At 41.2% G+C, this 20,361-nt stretch overlaps 1 protein-coding gene across 3 annotated transcripts in view; it reads right to left on the reverse strand.

Annotated features, from left to right (window-relative positions):
* Positions 1 to 9,358: 9,358 nt before the first annotated feature.
* Positions 9,359 to 20,361, reverse strand: part of nsd1a (nuclear receptor binding SET domain protein 1a) — a 57,894-nt gene continuing 46,891 nt past the window's right edge. For all 3 annotated transcript variants that reach the window (XM_034181242.1, XM_034181243.1, XM_034181240.1), the window contains 6 exons: positions 19,209 to 19,478; positions 19,011 to 19,127; positions 18,757 to 18,898; positions 13,440 to 13,546; positions 13,126 to 13,321; positions 9,359 to 10,554 (listed from right to left, as the gene is read on the reverse strand). In XM_034181242.1, coding sequence (XP_034037133.1) covers positions 9,809 to 10,554; positions 13,126 to 13,321; positions 13,440 to 13,546; positions 18,757 to 18,898; positions 19,011 to 19,127; positions 19,209 to 19,478 — 1,578 coding nt within the window. In that variant the 3' untranslated portion in view covers positions 9,359 to 9,808. The remainder of the gene's footprint in view (positions 10,555 to 13,125; positions 13,322 to 13,439; positions 13,547 to 18,756; positions 18,899 to 19,010; positions 19,128 to 19,208; positions 19,479 to 20,361) is intronic.

Here is a 20,361-nt window from a genome sequence, read left to right on the forward strand (position 1 = left end):
TGTTGTGCGACAGCGCAGCGCTGCTCTTACAGACAGAGAGTAGACTTTGATGAAACTGCGTGCGCAGAGAAAAAAAGCTTGAGAATCGATCTTTTTACATGAGGACCGTTCAATATCAATACCAGCGTTGGTATCGATATTATCTATATTAGGATCAATCCGCCCACCTCTAGAGCTCATACCTCTGTCATATCCACTTGCATTAAGCATCAAGCCTTGTTTCTTAATAATTTATCTACAGTGCATCCAGAAAGTATTCGCAATGCTTCTTCACTTTTCCACATTTTGTTGTTACAGCCTTATTCCAAAATGTATGAAATTCATTATTTTCCTCAAAATTCTACACACAATACCCCATAATGACAATGTGTAAAACATTTTTGTTTGTTTGTTTTAGATTTTTGCAAATTTATTAAAATTTTTAAAAACTAAGAAATCACATATACACGTATTCACAGGCTTTGCCATGTACCTCAAAATTGCGCTCGGGTGCATCCTGTTTCCACTGATCATCCTTGAGGTGTTTCTGCAACTTAATTGGAGTCCACCTGGGGTAAATTCAGTTGATTAGACATGATTTGGAAAGACACACACCTGTCTACATATAATCTTCCACAGTTGAGAGTGCATGTCAGAGCACAAACCAAACGTTAAATCAAAGGAATTGCCTGTAGACCTACGAGACAGGATTGTCTTGACGCAAAAATCTGGGGAAGGGTACAGAAACATTTCTGCTGCATTTAAGGTCCCAGTGAGCACAGTGGTCTCCATCATCCAGAAATAAAAGAAGTTCGGATCGACCAGGACTCTTCCTAGAGCTGGCCGCCCATCTAAAATGAGTGATCAGGGAAGAAAAGCCTCAGTCAGGGAGGTGACCAAGAACCTGATGGTCACTCTGTCAGAGCTCCAGCATTCCTCTGGATAGAGGAGAACCTTCCAGAAGAAGAACCATCTCAGCATCAATCCACCAATCAGGCCTGTATGGTAGAGTGGTCAGACGGAAGCCACTCCTTCATAAAAGGCACATGGCAGCCCACATGGAGTTTGCCAAAAAGATGTGATTTTTTTTTTTAGTTTTCTGCTTTTAATAAATTTGCAGAAATTTCAATAAAACTTTTTTCATGTTGTCATTATGGAGTGTTGTGAGTAGAATTTTGATGGAAAACATAAATTTATTCCATTCTGGAATAAGGCTGTTACATAACTTGTGGAAAAAGTGAAATGCTGCAAAGACTTTCCGGATGCACTGTACATCCTGGATCAAATTAAAATAAAATCCCTCATTTCCTAGGACATTATCCATCTGCTCACCAAATTAGATCAACACATGGGCGCAATTTGGTGGGGGATAGGGGGACATGTCCCCCCCCACACCTTTTCAACCAGGGGGGACAGAATATATGTCCCCCCCCCACCTTCTGACATATATGTGTGTACTTGAAACATGCTATGCCAGTCTTATGTGCAAAACCATGTCAGAATAGTATCTTTGTTTCTGCAAGTTTGTATTTTTAGCAGCACTGACTTGTTTACAACACCTGTTTCTTGTCACATTCGGAATTTTCTGGGACTGCATTTGCCCAGATGTGAAACCAAAAATAGTTGCCTCTAGGGACTAGTGTCTACACATAAGTATCAATGGACCATATACTAATTTACTAAATTCTGAAAGTTAGAAAAGGAAATCAGAAAAGCTATCTGGGACCTCAGAAAGCCCATCTGCAATTATTGCTTGATCTCCACAATCAGTCTATGCAAGCGAAATTATGTTCAGTATGAGTGTTGTCATTAGTGCCACTTCGAAAATTTAATTCATGATAAGTAATTTATCCTAAACTTATGATCTGTTGTTTTTTCAAACTTATGCAAAAACAAATCTTGAGAAAAAATACAGTATGCGATAGTTAATAATTATTAAGAGCCTGTTCTTTCATATTTATGGATACATTTTACCACATTGCAGTTTTTTTGTTTTTTTTTTATGAAAACTCAACCTATCATTCTTTTTGAGTTCTACACATGTGGTGATACCTTATTTACACCAGGATGTTAATAAAATCAATGCTGGCTATTCTCAGAATAAAGTATCCACAGTTTCAAATTGCATAAGTCAAATGGTGTCCACTTTATGGTCTTCTCAAAACATTAAAATTACTGTTCTGGATGCTCAGAATGCATCTGAGCTTATCTAGAAACCGTTGGCTTCTGGGGGCCTAAAGCGGCCCCCAGACCCCCGGCCTATGGGCTTCGCCCCTGCGGGCCTCGCACTTTGTCCCCCACAATTTCTAGCTCTAATTTGCACCCTTGGATCAGCACCCTCTCACAACGTTTTGAGTTAAATGTTCTTATGTGCCAAGTATTCTTCTGGATCTGTTTCACAATATATTCCAGATCACATCAAAAATTATTTCCTAGAACATTATTTGTCCACTCACCAAATTTTATTGAAACCTGTTCATTACTTTTTGAGTCATCCTGCTAATAGACAAACAAACAGAAAAAGACCAGTGAAAGCATTAGCTCTTTGGCAGATGTAAAAAGTGTGAAATATCCTGAATATACAGTTTTAGACAGACAAGTATACTTTTGGCTTTAAAAGAAAATTAGATGCAAAAAGATTTTTTTTTTTAATTTCCAAATTATTTATTTAGGGATTACAAGTCAACAGTGAATTACTCAGCCAAATACATAAAAGTACAATTGTCAACTATTGCACAAAATTAAATTTATATATACTATTGTTCTGAAGGGCAGAACGGTGGCTTAGTGGTTAGCGCTGTTCCCTCAGCAAGGTCATGGGATTGCTTCTTGTCTGGCCTCCAGCTTCCTCCCACTTCCAAAGACATGCAAGTTAGATGAATTGGTGAGTCTAAATTGCCCTTATGTGGCCCTGTGATAGACCAGCAGAATGAATTTTGTTCTGTGGGGAATGCTGCACTTTATAGTTGATGCTTTGGTCCCAAGTTGTTTTTTACTGATAGTAATTTAATGAAGTGAGTGATGTCATAGAGACTGTGAAAGAGTAACATCAGAATGGTGTGTAAAGGTTTTAAAATTGATCACATCTCCAGTTGTCGCTGCAACTTCAGATCATGACTTTTTTTTTTTTTTTTTGGTAGTTTTTTCTTCAGTGCAATGACAGCAGCTTCCTGTGTTGTGTCTTCCATTTCTGAAGAATGTACATTTGGGTCCTGTGAGTCCAAATCTTATCTCCTGTTTCTTGCCACATGATCTCATATGTCCCTGACTTCTGCAAAACCATCATGCAGTTCTTTCAACCTCCTACTGTTTTTGCTGTTTTTCATTATAACCTCACTTAATTGTGCTTTCCATTTCTGTTTTGCTGTTCATTAAATTTATATATATATAAATGCATTGTCTGATGTTTGATTCCATCATACCCACATACAGACAAGTATCCACATCAGCTGTTGTCTGTGTAATAGTTACAGAATTTTCATTCATAGGACAGAGCAGATGGGTCCAGGGGCAGATCCAGGATTTTGTAGAGTAAGGCATGACAGGGGGTGGGGGGGCTCTGAGGTGGATGCTCCCCCCCGCAGAAATTTTAGGTGCCATTTCCTACATTTGGGCACATATTTTACCACAAATTACACCACAGAGAAAAGAAACTTTATAACCTGTTTTTTACTCATTGAACTTGTACAATCTTGAATGTGATGCTATGACGTTATGATGAAAAGTAACAGAGAACATCTGAAATGTCTGTGATTAAAAAATTGAACACTTTCTCATTCAACCCCAATTCCAATGAAGTTGGGACATTGTGTGAAATGTAAATAAAAACAGAATACTATGATTTCCAAATCCTCTTCAACCTATATTCAATTGATTACACCACAAAGACAAGATATTTATTGCAAAGACAAAGAGTTCACCGCGCTTCTGCACAACACAAACAAATCTGGTGCAACCAGGCAGGACCAATTTGTAAAAAAGAAGAAATATCTGGTGCAGCACAGAAATAAGTGCAAAAAGTCTTTAATAAGGTGCTGAAAGAAATGTTCAAAGGGACTGACATTTCGATGTGAGAGTCACATCTTCCTCAGAGTCCTGCACAAACAGAGATGGTACAGCTTAAATACTAATAAGAAGCAGGTGCTTTCAAAAGGGCATGACCATCACTCAAAGGGCACAACACTCATTCAATTAGTAATCAATTCATGATTAGAAACACACTGTCCCAAAACACACATGACTAAAACCAAACTAAAAACAGTTATTAAAGAAAACAAGTAAATTTTAGATCTTCATTCAAACCAAAAGGTTCCAAAGTGCCTAAAGTATAAATCCAAAATGCTTCTCTACATAAGAGTTTTTTGATGATGTCACCACCTCTGGGTGGAACTATAATTCTCTCAATCCCCCAAAATTTTAAAGATGCTGGAGAGCCATGACCGGCCTGTTTGTAGTGCCTTGCCATGGCATAAGTTAAATTCTGAGTATGGATTGCCGTTTTATGTTCAGCTATCCGTAATTTAAGTTGACGTTTCGTTTGGCCAATATATGCCAAGCCACAGGGGCATTTTAAAATATATACTACATGAGTGGTATTACAATTGATAAATGAAGAAATAGGATATTGCTTACCAGTGCGAGGATGAGAGAAACATGAAGCATTAGTAGAATTTGAACAATGTGCACAATTACCACACCTAAAGAAACCTTTTGGTGAGCTGGAGGGCCAGGCAGTTGAGGCGGGACTGATCATATCTGAATGAACAAGCCTGTCACGAATATTTCGGGCACGCCTAAATATAAATTTGGGCGGTTCAGCACAGATGTCTTTAAGTGTGGGATCACTCTTCAGAATGTGCCAATATTTATAAATTATGTTTTTTTATTCTTCCCACAAATGGAGTATAGCTGGTAGAAAAAACAATTTAGATGTTGAAGAGGATTTAGATTTTTTCTTAAGTAAAGAGGCACGATCAGTATTTAGAGCTCTGTCCCATGCTTTGTCAATGTTAATTCTACTATAGCCACATTGTTCAGAGTTGCTAGATGGGCTGCTTTTAACATAAAGTCCATGGTAGAACTGCAATTTCTTCTAACTCGCAAGAACTGACCCACTGGTATGTTCTAAACTAAATGGGGCAGATGATTACTATCAGCTCTCAATAAAGTATTTCTACTAAGAGGTTTATGATAGTTGATTGCAAAGAATTATTGACATCCTTATAAATAGTGAGGTCTAAAAAATCTATAGAATGAGAATTATAGTTCATAGTAAAAGATAAATAATCTGTTGATAATGTTTGGCATTATTCAACAATTTCAGTATGCCATTTTCATACTTCTCCAACAGCACCCCCCTTATCAGCGGGGCGGATGATGATATCCCGTCTGGATTCCAAAGATCGTAATACATCCAATTCACTCTTTGTCATATTCTTATTTTTAGATGGACATAAAGCCCCTAATTTAGCAAGTTCCCGCTCAACTACCTGGCTTACAGTCACTATAGTGGGATTTAAATTTGAAGACGGCAAAAAACTTGATTTCTTTTTAAAAGGAGTAACTTCTCTTGGAGACTCACTAATGTTAGAATCCAAATCCCTTCTATTATTATGCTCATTGTTAGATTTGGGGAAAAAAAAAATTCAAATGCAACTGTCTAAAGAATTTGAAAGAGTCAACTATAAGAGAGAAAGAGTCAAGGTGGTTAGAAGGGGCAAAGGAGAGTCCTTTCTGTAGAACTGCTGTCTCAGTATCTGTGAGGACAGAATCAGAAATGTTAATCACAGTCTCCTCTGATGCATCCGCATAGACCAGCGAGTGGGCAGCGGGGGTTCTCTTCTTCTTCCCCCTCGAACCCCGCCACGTTTTACTCCTCGACGAGTGGGGCCTTGATCTAAAAAACAGGAACTGCTGGATTGAGAGGCACCACGACCTCCGACGTCACTCAGTTCATCAGAAGAATCTCTCTCACTTGCCGTAGAAAGAGGCATGTCCCTGTTTGTCTTAAGAAGAAGCGAGCGTTTATTCACAAAAAACTTCCTCTTTTTGCCATGCCAGTCATAAACTGATCCATCCACATAGTCTTTAGTGTCCCGTTCATATTTCCTTATCTTATACGCCTGTAGATCTTTTACAAAGGATGACAAGGAGATGGAGGATTTCTCTATAATCTCAGCAAACACATCAGCATTGACCTTGCTCCTCATTTCTTCTAGATATTTATTGTTCAAACTGATAGACTTTTTGTTTTTGTGCACATATTTGCTCATTTTGAAATGGATACCTGCAACAAATTTCAAAAAAGCTGGGACGGGGCAACAAAAGACTGGCAAAGTTGATGAATGCTCAAAGAACACCTGTTTGGAACATTCCATAGGTGAACAGGTTAATTGGAAACAGGTGAGTGTCATGATTGGCTATAAAAGGAGCATCCCAAAAAGGCTCAGCCGTTTACAAAGATGGGGTGAGGATCACCACTTTGTGAACAACTGCGTGAAAAAAACAGTCCAACAATTTAAGAACAATGTTTCTCAACATTCGGTTGCAAGGAATTTAGGGATTCCATCATCTACAGTCCATAATATAATCAGAAGGTTCAGAGAATCTGGAGAACTTTCTACACGTACACGGCCTGGCTGAAAATCAACACTGAATGCTCATGACCTTCGATCCCTCAGGCGGCACCTCATTAAAAACCAACATTGTGTAAAGGATCTTATCATGTGGGCTCAGGAACACTTCAGAAAACCATTGTCAGTTAACACATTTCTTCGCTACATCTACAAGTGCAAGTTAAAACTCTGTCATCCAAAGCGAAGCCATACATCAACAACATCCAGAAATGCCGCCACCTTCTCTGGGCCCGAGCTCATTTGAAATGGACAGATGCAAAGTGGAAAAGTGTGCTGTGGTCTGATGAGTCCACATTTCAGATTGTTTTTGCAAATCATGGATGTCGTGTCCTCCGGACAAAAGAGGAAAAAGACCATCCAGATTGTTACCAGCGCAAAGTTCAAAAGTCATCATCTGTGATGATATGGGGGTGTGTTAGTGCCCATGGCAGAGGCAACTTACACATGTGTGATTGCACCATCAATGCTGAAAGGTACATCCAGGTTTGGGAGCAACACGTGCTGCCATCCAAGCAACGTCTTTTTCAGGGACGTCCCCAGGGGCGGTCCTACCGGGCAGCCGCCCGGGGCGGCATCGCGGGGGGCACGACCGTGCGAAAAACCTGTCCAAAAAAAATAAAAAAAAAAATAAAAAAAATCGGGGTGGGGTTGTCCTGACGGGGGGTTCGTGGTTCCAATGCGTTCACCTTTTTTTCAGAATCAGCTTCTTATCACTGGTAATGACGCGGTTTTCCTCTCACTCATTCAGCAGCTTCACAGTGCTTTAAACAGAGTGTCCACAGAGTTCAGTAGCGAAGCAAAGACTGCTGTGAAATGAGACGAGTCATTGGATAAATGCTGGGCTTTGTCCCGCCCATCGGACGCTCAGCGTGTCTGGGGGTCTATGGGGCAGTGGGCTGGCCTCGGCTGGCCCGGACGCTCAGCTTCTGCATGATGATTGGATGATCTGTCTGAGGCTGGATCCCTTTGATTGACAGCGAAATGAGCGAATCAGCGATCTTTTGGTGTAAACATCCATGGGAGCATTTTTTAATTTTCATTCTGTTCTGAGTTGAACCGGAGACTTTCCTAATCCTCTTAGCGGCATTTTCTTTGGTAAAAACGACTAGCGACAAATCGAGCTTCTATTTCTGGGTTTTTTTTGTAGCTGCTTGTGTTTGGAGACTGACTTCTAAAACTCTTTCTGACTTCTATCGCAGTTTCTGTCCCTACCGAGCAGCGGGTGCTGCTGAGCTCCTCCACCGTCACAAAGCACTCACAGGCGGACAAACTTCACACTAGCCTCGCGCCAGTCCCAGCTAGCGAGCTAGCTAGGTAGCGGGGGGGGGGGGGGGGGGGGTGTGTACGTAAATCACTCTAGGACCGCCACTGGATGTCCCTGCTTATTTCACCAAGACAATGCCAAGCCACATTCTGCACGTGTTACAACAGTGCGGCTCCTAGACTGGCCTGCCTGCAGTCCAGACCTGTCGCCCATTGAAAATGTGTGGTGCATGATGGAGCACAAAATATGACAACGGAGACTGCGGACTGTTGAACTGAAGTCGTACATCAAGCAAGAATGGGAAAGAATTCCAACAACAAAGCTTCAGCAATTAGTGTCCTCAGTTCCCAAACTTATTGCGTGTTGTTAGAAGGTGATGTAACACAGTGGTAAACATACCACTGTCCCAGCTTTTTTTAAACGTGTTGCAGACATCCATTTCAAAATGAGAAAGTATTTGCAGAAAAACAATAAAGTTTATCAGTTTGAACATTAAATATCTTGTCTTTGTGGTGTATTCAATTGAATATAGGTTGAAGAGGATTTGTAAATCATTGTATTGTTTTTATTTACATTTTACACAACGTCCTAACTTCATTGGAATTGGGGTTGTGGTCTGGAATAAATGTATCTGTCTTTCACTTACTGTTGAATAGAGCATTTAGAAACAGCATTCAGCAGGGATTTTTATTTTTTGGTTCATGAAAACGGAGGTGCGTGTGTGCTCCCATGTCCCCACCTGGATGTGCAGGATAGGAGCTGGACTAAATCTGTAGACTGGGGTTAGATTCTGGTGTACTTTAGGATCACTGCCTGTGTCCTTGGACAAGGCAGCAACAGTTCACCCACCTGGAACTGGATTAAAGTTGGCTGGGGAGGTAACCTGTGATGGACTGGTGTCGAAATCCAGGGAGAGCTGTAGACATGCATCGTCTTCATAATAGCTCCAGGTCATCACAGTGGATGCATTAAGAGACCCACAATGGGATTTACGCTGGATGCCCTTCATGATGCAACTCCAGTTATACATGAAGAAACACATGCACAGCTCTGATATTCCAAAGCGGTCTCCCAACAAAATATACTAATCAGGACCTCCTCTGCTTAACATCTGAGATCTTTGTGGGATCGTGTGTTAACAGAACGGCAGGACTGCTGTCTAGGACTTACTTCTACTTCTTAATTAATTACGGCGGTCTGCTTGAATTCAAGGAAAATCTGCAACTTTGTTTCCAATAAATTTTCGTCAAAACAGACAGCTCATGTTCCATATTTTAATTTTGATTTCCATCTTCTTCACTTATATCAGGAAAAAACTAAACAAAAATCAACACCTTTTTACATTTAATTTTTTGTTGGGCTTTTTCTGAGTATCCTTCATGTACTCCAAAATATGTGCAGCTTTTACCTTTAGCTGTTCTAAGCGTTTTCTCTTTTCCGGTGTGGTATTTGTGCTGAGAATAATCACCTCTGACAGGATGAATGACTCCAGTGGGTTTATTTATTGAAGCACCTATTATGTGTCTACCTGTGACAGTGTGACCAGTATTTTTTAATCACTTTTGTGGTTAAAAAGAGAAAAATAAGACAGCATGAGATGCACTTTGATGACAGTTTGGTCAGGTGAAAGTCATCACCTTTTACTTATATTTAAAACATAAAAAAATGTAAACAGTGTTGAGAGAAAGAACAAAGATAGCACCAGACACAAACATAGTAAGATAATTATAAAGAGACTGAGTGTCAAACCTTAGCAACAGTACGCCTCCCCGCTGTGGACGAGGAGTACCAACATGAAGGCCGTGTCACGTTCAAGTGGAAACCAAACTGTTTACTGACCTTTAAATGTCTACTAAAAGTTATTTTCTGAGTAATTATGAATGAATGGATGGCTGGACGGAGTCAGAAGAGTGTAAGGAGGATATACTGGTCATTTGTCATCACCCTCCACTTGTCCCCAATCCTCCTCTTCCTCCTCCACCATTCCATCATCTTCAGCCTCATAATCAACCCAAGTGTTATACACATCTACTCCTTCTTCTTCCTCCTCCCTGTCGTCATCGTCGTCATCCTCCTCCTCCTCCTCTAGTAAGTCATCATCTTCTTCAACTAGCTCCATCTCTTCAGTGTCATCATCTTCATCCTCAGCGTCTTCGTCACCATTTTCCACCTCTAACCCACGCACCTCCCCTTCCTCCAGCTCGTCCTCCTCTCTCTCGTCCTTGGAGAAAGTGGAAGTGAAAAACAGTTTCCTTTCAGTCCTGTCTGTGTGATATCGCCGGCTGGAGGGGGTGAAACTTGAGGTAGAAGTCTTTGTGTTGATGTAGAGACGAGGAGGAGGCTCCTGGCTGGCCAGCACTTCCTGGCGGGAAGTTGTTGGGAGGGAAGCAGCAGAATTGGCTCTAGAGTTGCGGGCGTTCGTAGGATTGAGGGATGTACCCGCGGCCCTGCGCCTCATGGAGGTTAGGTTGGGCGTGTATTCACGGATTTCCCCAGGCTCCAGGGGATCAGGTCCACAGGGGTCATGCTCACTGCATGACAGCTTACCGTCCAGCTTGGAAATGAAGAGCATGCCTTCGCGGTGCTCGTTGCAGTAGGAGCTGGGGCACATCTCACAGAATGAAGACGCTCCTTTTCCACAGACATCACATTGGTGCCACGGACACTCCCATCGCCCTAAAGACAAAATCATGATTATTGCTCAGGAAAAGTCATGCTTTTTCAGAAGTGCAAGAATCTTAATTGTGCAATGATGGTCTCTAGTTGGTTTCGCTTTAAAACCTGTGATGATCAGCTGACAAAAGGATACCTGAAGCAGGTCTCAAAGGTTTTTACCCACTGGACCACAACAGTAACATTTAAAGGTCACTGGCCCCCTTCATATTTCACTCATTATGCTTCTTGGTTAAAGAAAAATCTTTGATCCATCTTGTTGAGTGCCATGAAGGTAGCCTGAAAGTGTTGACAAAAACCTAAAACTTTTACACAGAACTATATTGCAATGTAAAAAAAAAAAAAAAAAAAAAACTATTTACAGTCGTGTGACAAATAATTTGCATGGTCATTTGTACAGGTCAGGTCAGGTCTGTGAGCACTGCCACGGCATGGGTACATCCATCATACCACGGAACCACCTCGGGTACTGAATGGCAACCACCCAGGCAGACAAAAAGTCCATGCACAAATAAAGACAATGAAGGTCCAAGTCTTCAGGGTCCTGGTACTTCCAGCTTTACTCTATAGTTGTAAGACTTTGAACTCAAGCCAGTGACCAAAGACAACAAATGGATGGGAAGTCACAAGGTAATGCCAGAATGACTTTGTATCAAATGAGTCAGTACTTAGGGAGACTCCGAGACGAAGTACTTGAACCTCAGCAATATGATGCACTTTCATGTGCATGATCCAGCGTGCAGGTGAACCTCAGCAATATGATGCACTTTCATGTGCATGATCCAGCGTGCAGGTGCCTCAGTGCTGGGGATCCCAGCAACTGGAAAAGCCCAAGGGGAAATCCCATATCACCTGTACATGGTAGGTAGAACACTACTTTCAGGTGGTGGGGACGAACTGATGGTCTGATTTGGCAACTTCCAATCAGGACACATGCAGAGTGTTTCTGTAGTGGATTTATTTCTGTGGTGGATGTGGTACGCTGTACTGCATTACCATATACCAGGAGTGGCCAAGTTCGGTCCTTGAGAGCCACATTCCTGACACTCTTAGTTGTCTCCCTGCTCCAACACACCTGAATCCAATGAAAGGCTCATTAAAAGTCTGCTAACGAGTCTTTCATTGGATTCAGGTGTGTTGGAGCAGGGAGACAACTAAGAGTGTCAGGAATGTGGTTGTCGAGGACCAAACTTGGCCACCCCTGCCATATACTCTCAGACCTGATCCGTTCTTCTGGATGTTATGCCTTTTTTTTCTTTATTCACTGCACCAGCTTATCAATGTTCATCTTCAGAGGTGCTGCTGTATTGAATGTTGCTCATGTGTCATTCCAACATTCTTTATCAAGTTAAGCCTGGGTCCCACCATGTTTTCTTTGCTACAAGAGGGTTTCTTCAACTATCATGGGAGTTTCGTGGCTCTGAGTGGCTCTTAGAGGCATTATCTTCAGTTAACGAGGCTCCTGTCTGAGCGTGGCACTAATTTCAAGAAGTTCAAAATTTAGCAACAACAGCGTGACGCAGTTTGTGTACGAGTTACTGCAACAGCTTAGAGGCATTTGTGTGGTGCTTACGAGTCTGCTAAAAGCCCATTATCCCTGGGCCTGGCACCTACGCAGGACCTGAGAGGCTATTTTTGGAGCGGCTGCCCTTTTGCGCACACAATTCCACCTGCTCTGTGCGCTGGACTCTATATAAAATAATTATTTTGTAGCAGATTAATTATTTTCTGCCAAACCTTGGACGCTAAAAACACCTCTAATCACTTCTGGAATCACAGAGGACTGTTTCATCTGGATGCTTTTTTTCCTCTCTTTCCTGCTCCATGTGGAACAGCTTAAGGTAACTATTGTTAATGTTTTTTAGCTGTAAAAGTATGTCTGTTGTATGTAAAAGTATGTTGATTTAATATCTTGTTAATGGATCGCATGAGCTCCAATGTGTGTGCGCACTGAGGCAGTGACTCATCACGCTTCAAACAAGCATTTAGGCAGAACGCCAGGTCACAAAAGAGTGATTTTTCAGTCAATACTGGACAAACACAAAGTTAAAATTTGGGTGACTGTGTAAAAGTGGACGTATAGCCACAGAAGTAATAACTCCAGTGAAGCCGCTAAAAGCAGAGCAGAACTGTGCGGCAACACAGATATATATATATATATATATTTATGATCCCAGTTGTATGTAATTAAAGCAGCCACCTCATTCTGTATGCAGAACGGCACCGCGCACAAAAGAGCACTTTTACAGAAATAAACGGACGAACACAAAGTTAAAAGTGGAATCACGGTGTAAAAATAACTGTGTTTAAAGCCAGGGAAAAAATAAAGCCAGCAAGCCACGGATGGAAAGGAAGCCACTTAGAAAGAGCACAGAGGCGGCTGTCCAAGAAAGGACAACAGCAGCGCGTGCGCAAAAGAGCGATTTTGCAGAAAAAAAGGGACAAACAAAGTTTTGTGTGTTTAAAGCCGCAGAAGAAATAAAGCAAGCGAGCCACGGAGCCACTGCTTGACCACTAAACCATCACCTCCCTATCATCATCATCATCGTCATCATCTTTATCACTCCTACTTGCCTGCAGGCCTCTTGGCCAGGTTGAGACAATCAGCGTGGTAGACCTTTGGGCACCCCGGCTTCTTACAAGACACTATCTGCCCCCCATCACCACAGCTGAAGCACTCCTCCTCCCTCTCCTTGGTCACTTCTGGCTTGCTCTTCCTCATGTAGGCCCTCTTCTTCCCTTCCTTCAGTTTCTCAGGAGGTGGTTGGTTCTGCACATGGACAACAAATTAACAGCCTAACAAGGTGGCTCTGCAATTCTGTTGTATTTTCAGGCTGATTATAAAAATTGAAAGTGAGATCAGCATATAAATTGTTTCAAGCGTTTACCTTTGGTCGGACACCCAGAAACCCACTGCAGTTCGATGCCCCGCACTTACACACGGTCTTCCCATTGCTGCGACACTCCAGGTTGTAGTTGAAGGTCAGCTCCACACCTGTTGGAATGTCACATCAGTTCAGTTCTACACATTGTAAATTAACAGACTCATCACTTACTGATTATGTATATTTTTAAAATCTTTAAAATTACAGTTCAAATATTCAGCTGTTCCAACCTAACTTTTTCATTAGCAGATTAGCTTTTAAACTAAATTTGAAAACCTTTTGAGGCTCACTTAGGTTCCACTAAATTTAATTTCACTAAGTTTAAGTCAGGTAATATTTGTTTTTAAGTTTAACTGTCAAAAAGAACTGTAAACCCTAAAATGATACGTTTATTCCTGCTGGAGCTCATACAACAATCCAATAAGCGAAACTGACATCAGACAAAGGAAAGAGCCGTCACCTTGAGGAGATGGAAAAGCAGGAGATCAAGCTGGAGTAAATGCATTCATTTGATCATTAAAATTATTTTCCATGTGTATTTTATTGTTTATGTTGAATACTTTCAGTTCTGTGAAAAAAGTATGTTGAATGGTGTTATTTCTACCTGTTTCTTTTATGCAAGATTCTGCCCCTTACCAAAAACCAAACCATTGTATTCCTCATTTTGAGTTTATTCAAGGTCACGTTAGAAACCAGGCCCGGGACCCTCACAGACAGTGTCCATCTTGTGAAAGGCCCCTAAAATGAGTCATCCAACACTTTTTATACCTTGTGGGTGTTAACAACGGGTGTGGTTTAGTCTCACATTTCTAATGTTACTGGCTCTCACCAACAGGGGGAGCTCTCCCTGTGTCTGAAACTTGGACACATGATGAAGTAAAACTTAACTTATATTTCTCAGAACTTCCAAACAAATAACACAAATAGTTGATAGCTAACATAAAATAAAGAATTAGCACAGATAATATCTAACAATGGCTATTTCTGTTTAATGTCACTTGTTGATTAAATTAATTACATACATTTTTAGCATCATCTGATCTCGGCATGTTGAACCTTTTTGTGAATCTCAATATTTAGTAAGGCCGGGTTCACACAGCAGGATAATTAGGCCGATATCGGACCCGTCCTTCCCCTTCCTGCTCCCAGACCACCAATAACTAGCAAAAATCTATTTAAGCATAAAAATTCAAAAAGAAAAAATAATATAGCACCTTCAATTGCACCACAGACTAAAACAGTTAAATGTGGTCTATTAAACATTAGGTCTCTTTCTTCTAAGTCCCTGTTGGTAAATGATATAATAATTGATCAACGTATTGATTTATTCTGCCTAACAGAAACTTGGTTACAGCAGGATGAATATGTTAGTTTAAATGAGTCAACACCCCCGAGTCACACTAACTGTCAGAATGCTCGTAGCACAGGCCGGGGCGGAGGATTAGCAGCAATCTTCCATTCCAGCTTATTAATTAATCAAAAACCTAGACAGAGCTTTAATTCATTTGAAAGCTTGTCTCTTAGTCTTGTCCATCCAAATTGGAAGTCCCAAAAACCAGTTTTATTTGTTATTATCTATCGTCCACCTGGTCGTTACTGTGAGTTTCTCTGTGAATTTTCAGACCTTTTGTCTGACTTAGTGCTTAGCTCAGATAAGATAATTATAGTGGGCGATTTTAACATCCACACAGATGCTGAGAATGACAGCCTCAACACTGCATTTAATCTATTATTAGACTCTATCGGCTTTGCTCAAAAAGTAAATGAGTCCACCCACCACTTTAATCATATTTTAGATCTTGTTCTGACTTATGGTATGGAAATAGAAGACTTAACAGTATTCCCTGAAAACTCCCTTTTGTCTGATCATTTTTTAATAACATTTACATTTACCCTGATGGACTACCCTGCAGTGGGGAATAAGTTTCATTACACTAGAAGTCTTTCAGAAAGCGCTGTAACTAGGTTTAAGGATATGATTCCTTCTTTATGTTCTCTAATGTCATATACCAACACAGAGCAGAGTAGCTACCTAAACTCTGTAAGGGAGTTAGAGTATCTTGTCAATAGTTTTACATCCTCATTGAAGACAACTTTGGATGCTGTAGCTCCTCTGAAAAAGAGAGCTTTAAATCAGAAGTGTCTGACTCCGTGGTATAACTCACAAACTCGTAGCTTAAAGCAGATAACCCGTAAGTTGGAGAGGAAATGGCGTCTCACTAATTTAGAAGATCTTCACTTAGCCTGGAAAAAGAGTTTGTTGCTCTATAAGAAAGCCCTTCGTGAAGCTAGGACATCTTTCTACTCATCACTAATTGAAGAAAATAAGAACAACCCCAGGTTTCTTTTCAGCACTGTAGCCAGGCTGACAAAGAGTCAGAGCTCTATTGAGCTGAGTATTCCATTAACTTTAACTAGTAACTAGATGCCGGTATTTGGTTAGACTCTTTCTCTCCGATTGTTCTGTCTGAGTTATTTTCATTAGTTACTTCATCCAAACCATCAACATGCTTATTAGACCCCATTCCTGCCAGGCTGCTCAAGGAAGTCCTACCATTATTTAATGCTTCAATCTTAAATATGATCAATCTATCTTTGTTAGTTGGTTATGTACCACATGCCTTTAAGGTGGCAGTAATTAAACCATTACTTAAAAAGCCATCACTTGACCCAGCTATCTTAGCTAATTATAGGCCAATCTCCAACCTTCCTTTTCTCTCAAAGATTCTTGAGAGGGTAGTTGTAAAACAGCTAACTGATCACCTGCAGAGGAATGGTCTATTTGAAGAGTTTCAGTCAGGTTTTAGAATTCATCATAGTACAGAAACAGCATTAGTGAAGGTTACAAATGATCTTCTTATGGCTTCGGACAGTGGACTTATCTCTGTGCTTGTTCTGTTGGACCTCAGTGCTGCTTTTGATACTGTTGACCATAAAATTTTATTACAGAGATTAGAGCATGTCATAGGTATTAAAGGCATTGCGCTGCGGTGGTTTGAATCATATTTGTCTAATAGATTACAGTTTGTTCATGTAAATGGGGAATCTTCTTCACAGACTAAAGTTAATTATGGAGTTCCACAAGGTTCTGTGCTAGGACCAATTTTATTCACTTTATACATGCTTCCCTTGGGCAGTATTATTAGACGGTATTGCTTAAATTTTCATTGTTACGCAGATGATACCCAGCTTTATCTATCCATGAAGCCAGAGGATACGCACCAATTAGCTAAACTGCAGGATTGTCTTACAGACATAAAGACATGGATGACCTCTAATTTCCTGCTTTTAAACTCAGATAAAACTGAAGTTATTGTACTTGGCCCCACAAATCTTAGAAGCATGGTGTCTAACCAGATCGTTACTCTGGATGGCATTTCCCTGATCTCTAGTAATACTGTGAGAAATCTTGGAGTTATTTTTGATCAGGATATGTCATTCAAAGCACATATTAAACAAATATGTAGGACTGCCTTTTTGCATTTACGCAATATCTCTAAAATCAGAAAGGTCTTGTCTCAGAGTGATGCTGAAAAACTAATTAATGCATTTGTTTCCTCTAGGCTGGACTATTGTAATTCATTATTATCAGGTTGTCCTAAAAGTTCCCTAAAAAGCCTTCAGTTGGTTCAGAATGCTGCAGCTAGAGTACTGACGGGGACTAGCAGGAGAGAGCATATCTCACCCGTGTTGGCCTCCCTTCATTGGCTTCCTGTTAATGCTAGAATAGAATTTAAAATTCTTCTTCTTACTTATAAGGTTTTGAATAATCAGGTCCCATCTTATCTTAGGGACCTCGTAGTACCATATTACCCCATTAGAGCGCTTCGCTCTCAGACTGCGGGCTTACTTGTAGTTCCTAGGGTTTGTAAGAGTAGAATGGGAGGCAGAGCCTTCAGCTTTCAGGCTCCTCTCCTGTGGAACCAGCTCCCAATTCAGATCAGGGAGACAGATACCCTCTCTACTTTTAAGATTAGGCTTAAAACTTTCCTTTTCGCTAAGGCTTATAGTTAGGGCTGGATCGGGTGACCCTGGACCATCCCTTGGTTATGTTGCTTTAGACGTAGACTGTGTTTCATAATTATTGTATGGCCTTGCCTTGCAATGTGGAGCGCCTTGGGGCAACTGTTTGTTGTGATTTGGCGCTATACAAGAAAAAAGTTGATTGATTGATTGATTGATTCCGACAATCTTAAGGACGCCTCGACAATCATGATGACGCTAAAGATAATCTTATCAGATATTCGTGCCATGTGTGGTGTGTTAAGAGGACTCTGATCTGCTCGGAAGGACGTCAGGAGCGCTCTGATCGCAAATCGGAGATATTCAACATGTTGGATTTTCTTGGCCCGATATCGCAGCGTGTGTGGTGTCCTCCGACCACAAACATGCACGCAGCCTGCTAAATGTGATGTTCAGCCAATCAGAAAGAGAGGTGACGGACGCGTGGAGTGGAAAATAAAATCAAAACAGCTGTTCTAACTTACCAGAAAGTCCGGTGGTCGCGCTGTCTCCACTCCTTTAAAGAATGCTTTTCCTTTTTCTTTTTGTATCGTTTTTCCCCTCTGTTTTAAATAGTCCACAAAGTACCTCCGTTTGTTTACTCTGAGGTCACATTTAATCTTGAGAGATTTTGCGAGCTTTCCTGTCTGAGCTGTGAATGTCCGTGCGTGAAATCTGTTCATGTGTGGTGGTGTTGTCCTTACTGTGTGGCTGAACACCACACACTGTACGACCAAACCTGTTAGAGCTATGATTTTTCATCTTCACGTGTGTGGTCTCTCAGGTTTTGGAAACCTAAAGATAATTTTAAAATCCTGTCGTGTGAACCAGGCTTTAGTCCCTTCGGCTGCTCCCTTGTTGCACTCTGGGTCGCCACAGCAAATCTAAGGTGGATCTGCATGTTGAATTGGCACAGGTTTTATGCCGCATGCCCTTCCTAACGCAACTCCACATTACATGGAGAAATGTGGCAGGGGTGGGATTTGAACCCGGAACCTTCTGCACTGAAACCAAGCGCATTAACCACTTGGCCACCACCCCTTGTGAATCTCAATGTTTACGTTTAAAAAAAAAAAAAAAAAAAAAAATGCTCTTTAGGTATGGTGTTTTTTTTTGTTTTTTGTAATTTTACAGCCAAAAATTAAATAAAATAAAAGCTAATTTCACATAATAAAGGTTAGCGGTTAGCAGGCACCTTAGTGAAAAGTTTTAGCGGTTTATCAGTTTAGCATTATCACAGTTAACTTTCCTGTTAGGGGATTAGCAGTTATCGAGGTAGCTTTTAGGTTAGTTGTGCCCACCAGACTTCCACACAAACCTTTCAGGATATCTTCTCGCGCAAACAGCCCCACCCTGGTATCTCCATTTACGGTCCACTTCTGAGTCTCACAGTTGGGCTGGCAACTGTGGTTCATGAAGCGAGCCTGGTTGCCTTTGGGCCCGGCATCAATAATCCGGTCCTGCAATAAACAGATTTAATTCATGAACCAAACATTTGATGTCCAATACAAATCTAACGTGTCACCAACTTGTAGCATGTGTTGTGTTTGTGGGAACTGTGCTATGGATCACCTTGTCCAGTGTAAGCATGTAAAAGTTAAAAATGTCGTTCTCTTGAGCATGTCTGATCCTCGCTCGACATTCTTCCTCATCTATCACCTCTCCCACGTATTCGCATATAAAGGCTCCCTGTCAAATGACAAGAAAAAAGCGTGAGAGTCATAATAAACATGACATGGTAAAAAAAATGTGAAAGCTACTCAAACATACCTTCTTAATGTCAGAGGTGCTGCGCAAACCCCAACCACGGGACACTGTCCTGAAAATCTCTACATTTGTGTACTGGCGCTTTGAGAAGGACTGGTTCTGACATCGATCCCCTGCTGCACACACCTGTGGGTGGCACTCGTACAGCAGCATTCGATTAATGCACTCTGAGTCCATGCTGCACGGACTCTCATCAGACGCCTTACAGTTACAGCGTGGGATCTCGGACAGGTCAGCAGTGATGATTTGGACCTTCCCAATTGGCCGGTTAACCTAAGAGACAAAAACTACAAGTCAGTGGACTTGTCCTTAGTGCTTCTTTCATGTCTGGCCTCGTTCCAACAGGTTTACAAAAATTCATCTTTTATGGATAATAGTCACACATGAACTTCAGTAGTGCCTCTAGATGCAATCATGATAAAGCTGCAACTGCAATCAACCACTACCAGATGGCGCTATCACCAGTAGAAAGATTTGACATAAGGGTGGTTAAACAGAAGCACAGCATCCAATCAGTAGTCACCTGGAAGCTCTAAGCTTTACATATAAGCTTGATGTGTGAACTGACCAAACAGAAACACCACACTATGAGAACATCACATCTGCACTGGGAGATATGTTGGAGCCATGTGATACACATCCACCACAATGTGGAACTACCCTGGTTCCTGATTTGCAACAACCCAAGCAGAATACCAGTCCATCCCTAACAGCTACAATATGTGGCAAGAAAATCTGGGAACAGAGAAGCAAGCAGCTGCTTTGTACGTGCGCTAGAGAGAGCTCGACATCCTGGGTCCGAGAACCCCCGAGGAGGTCAGCAAATATCACGGATGAGATTTTCTCTTGTCTAAGATTGACAAAATTTAAGAACATGTGTTAAATTTATAATAACTCGTGCTACAACAACATAAAAACTTATGTCACAATATGATTTAAATTTGCAGTACTGGTACAGATTTTGGGGAGGTGATGGTCTAGTGGTTAAGCGTTGGGTTTGAGACCAGAGGATCCTCGGTACAAATCCTGAAGTGAAGACACTGCATTGACATTGGTATCGGAAGAAGAGCCTGGGGTCAGCAATACTGCTTTCGCCCCACCTCCCCACTCACCCACCTTTAAAATCAAGTCCCCCCACGTAATGTCCAAATCATCT

Source organism: Thalassophryne amazonica, chromosome 11, assembly GCF_902500255.1.
Source record: "Thalassophryne amazonica chromosome 11, fThaAma1.1, whole genome shotgun sequence".
NCBI classification, from domain to species: domain Eukaryota; kingdom Metazoa; phylum Chordata; class Actinopteri; order Batrachoidiformes; family Batrachoididae; genus Thalassophryne; species Thalassophryne amazonica.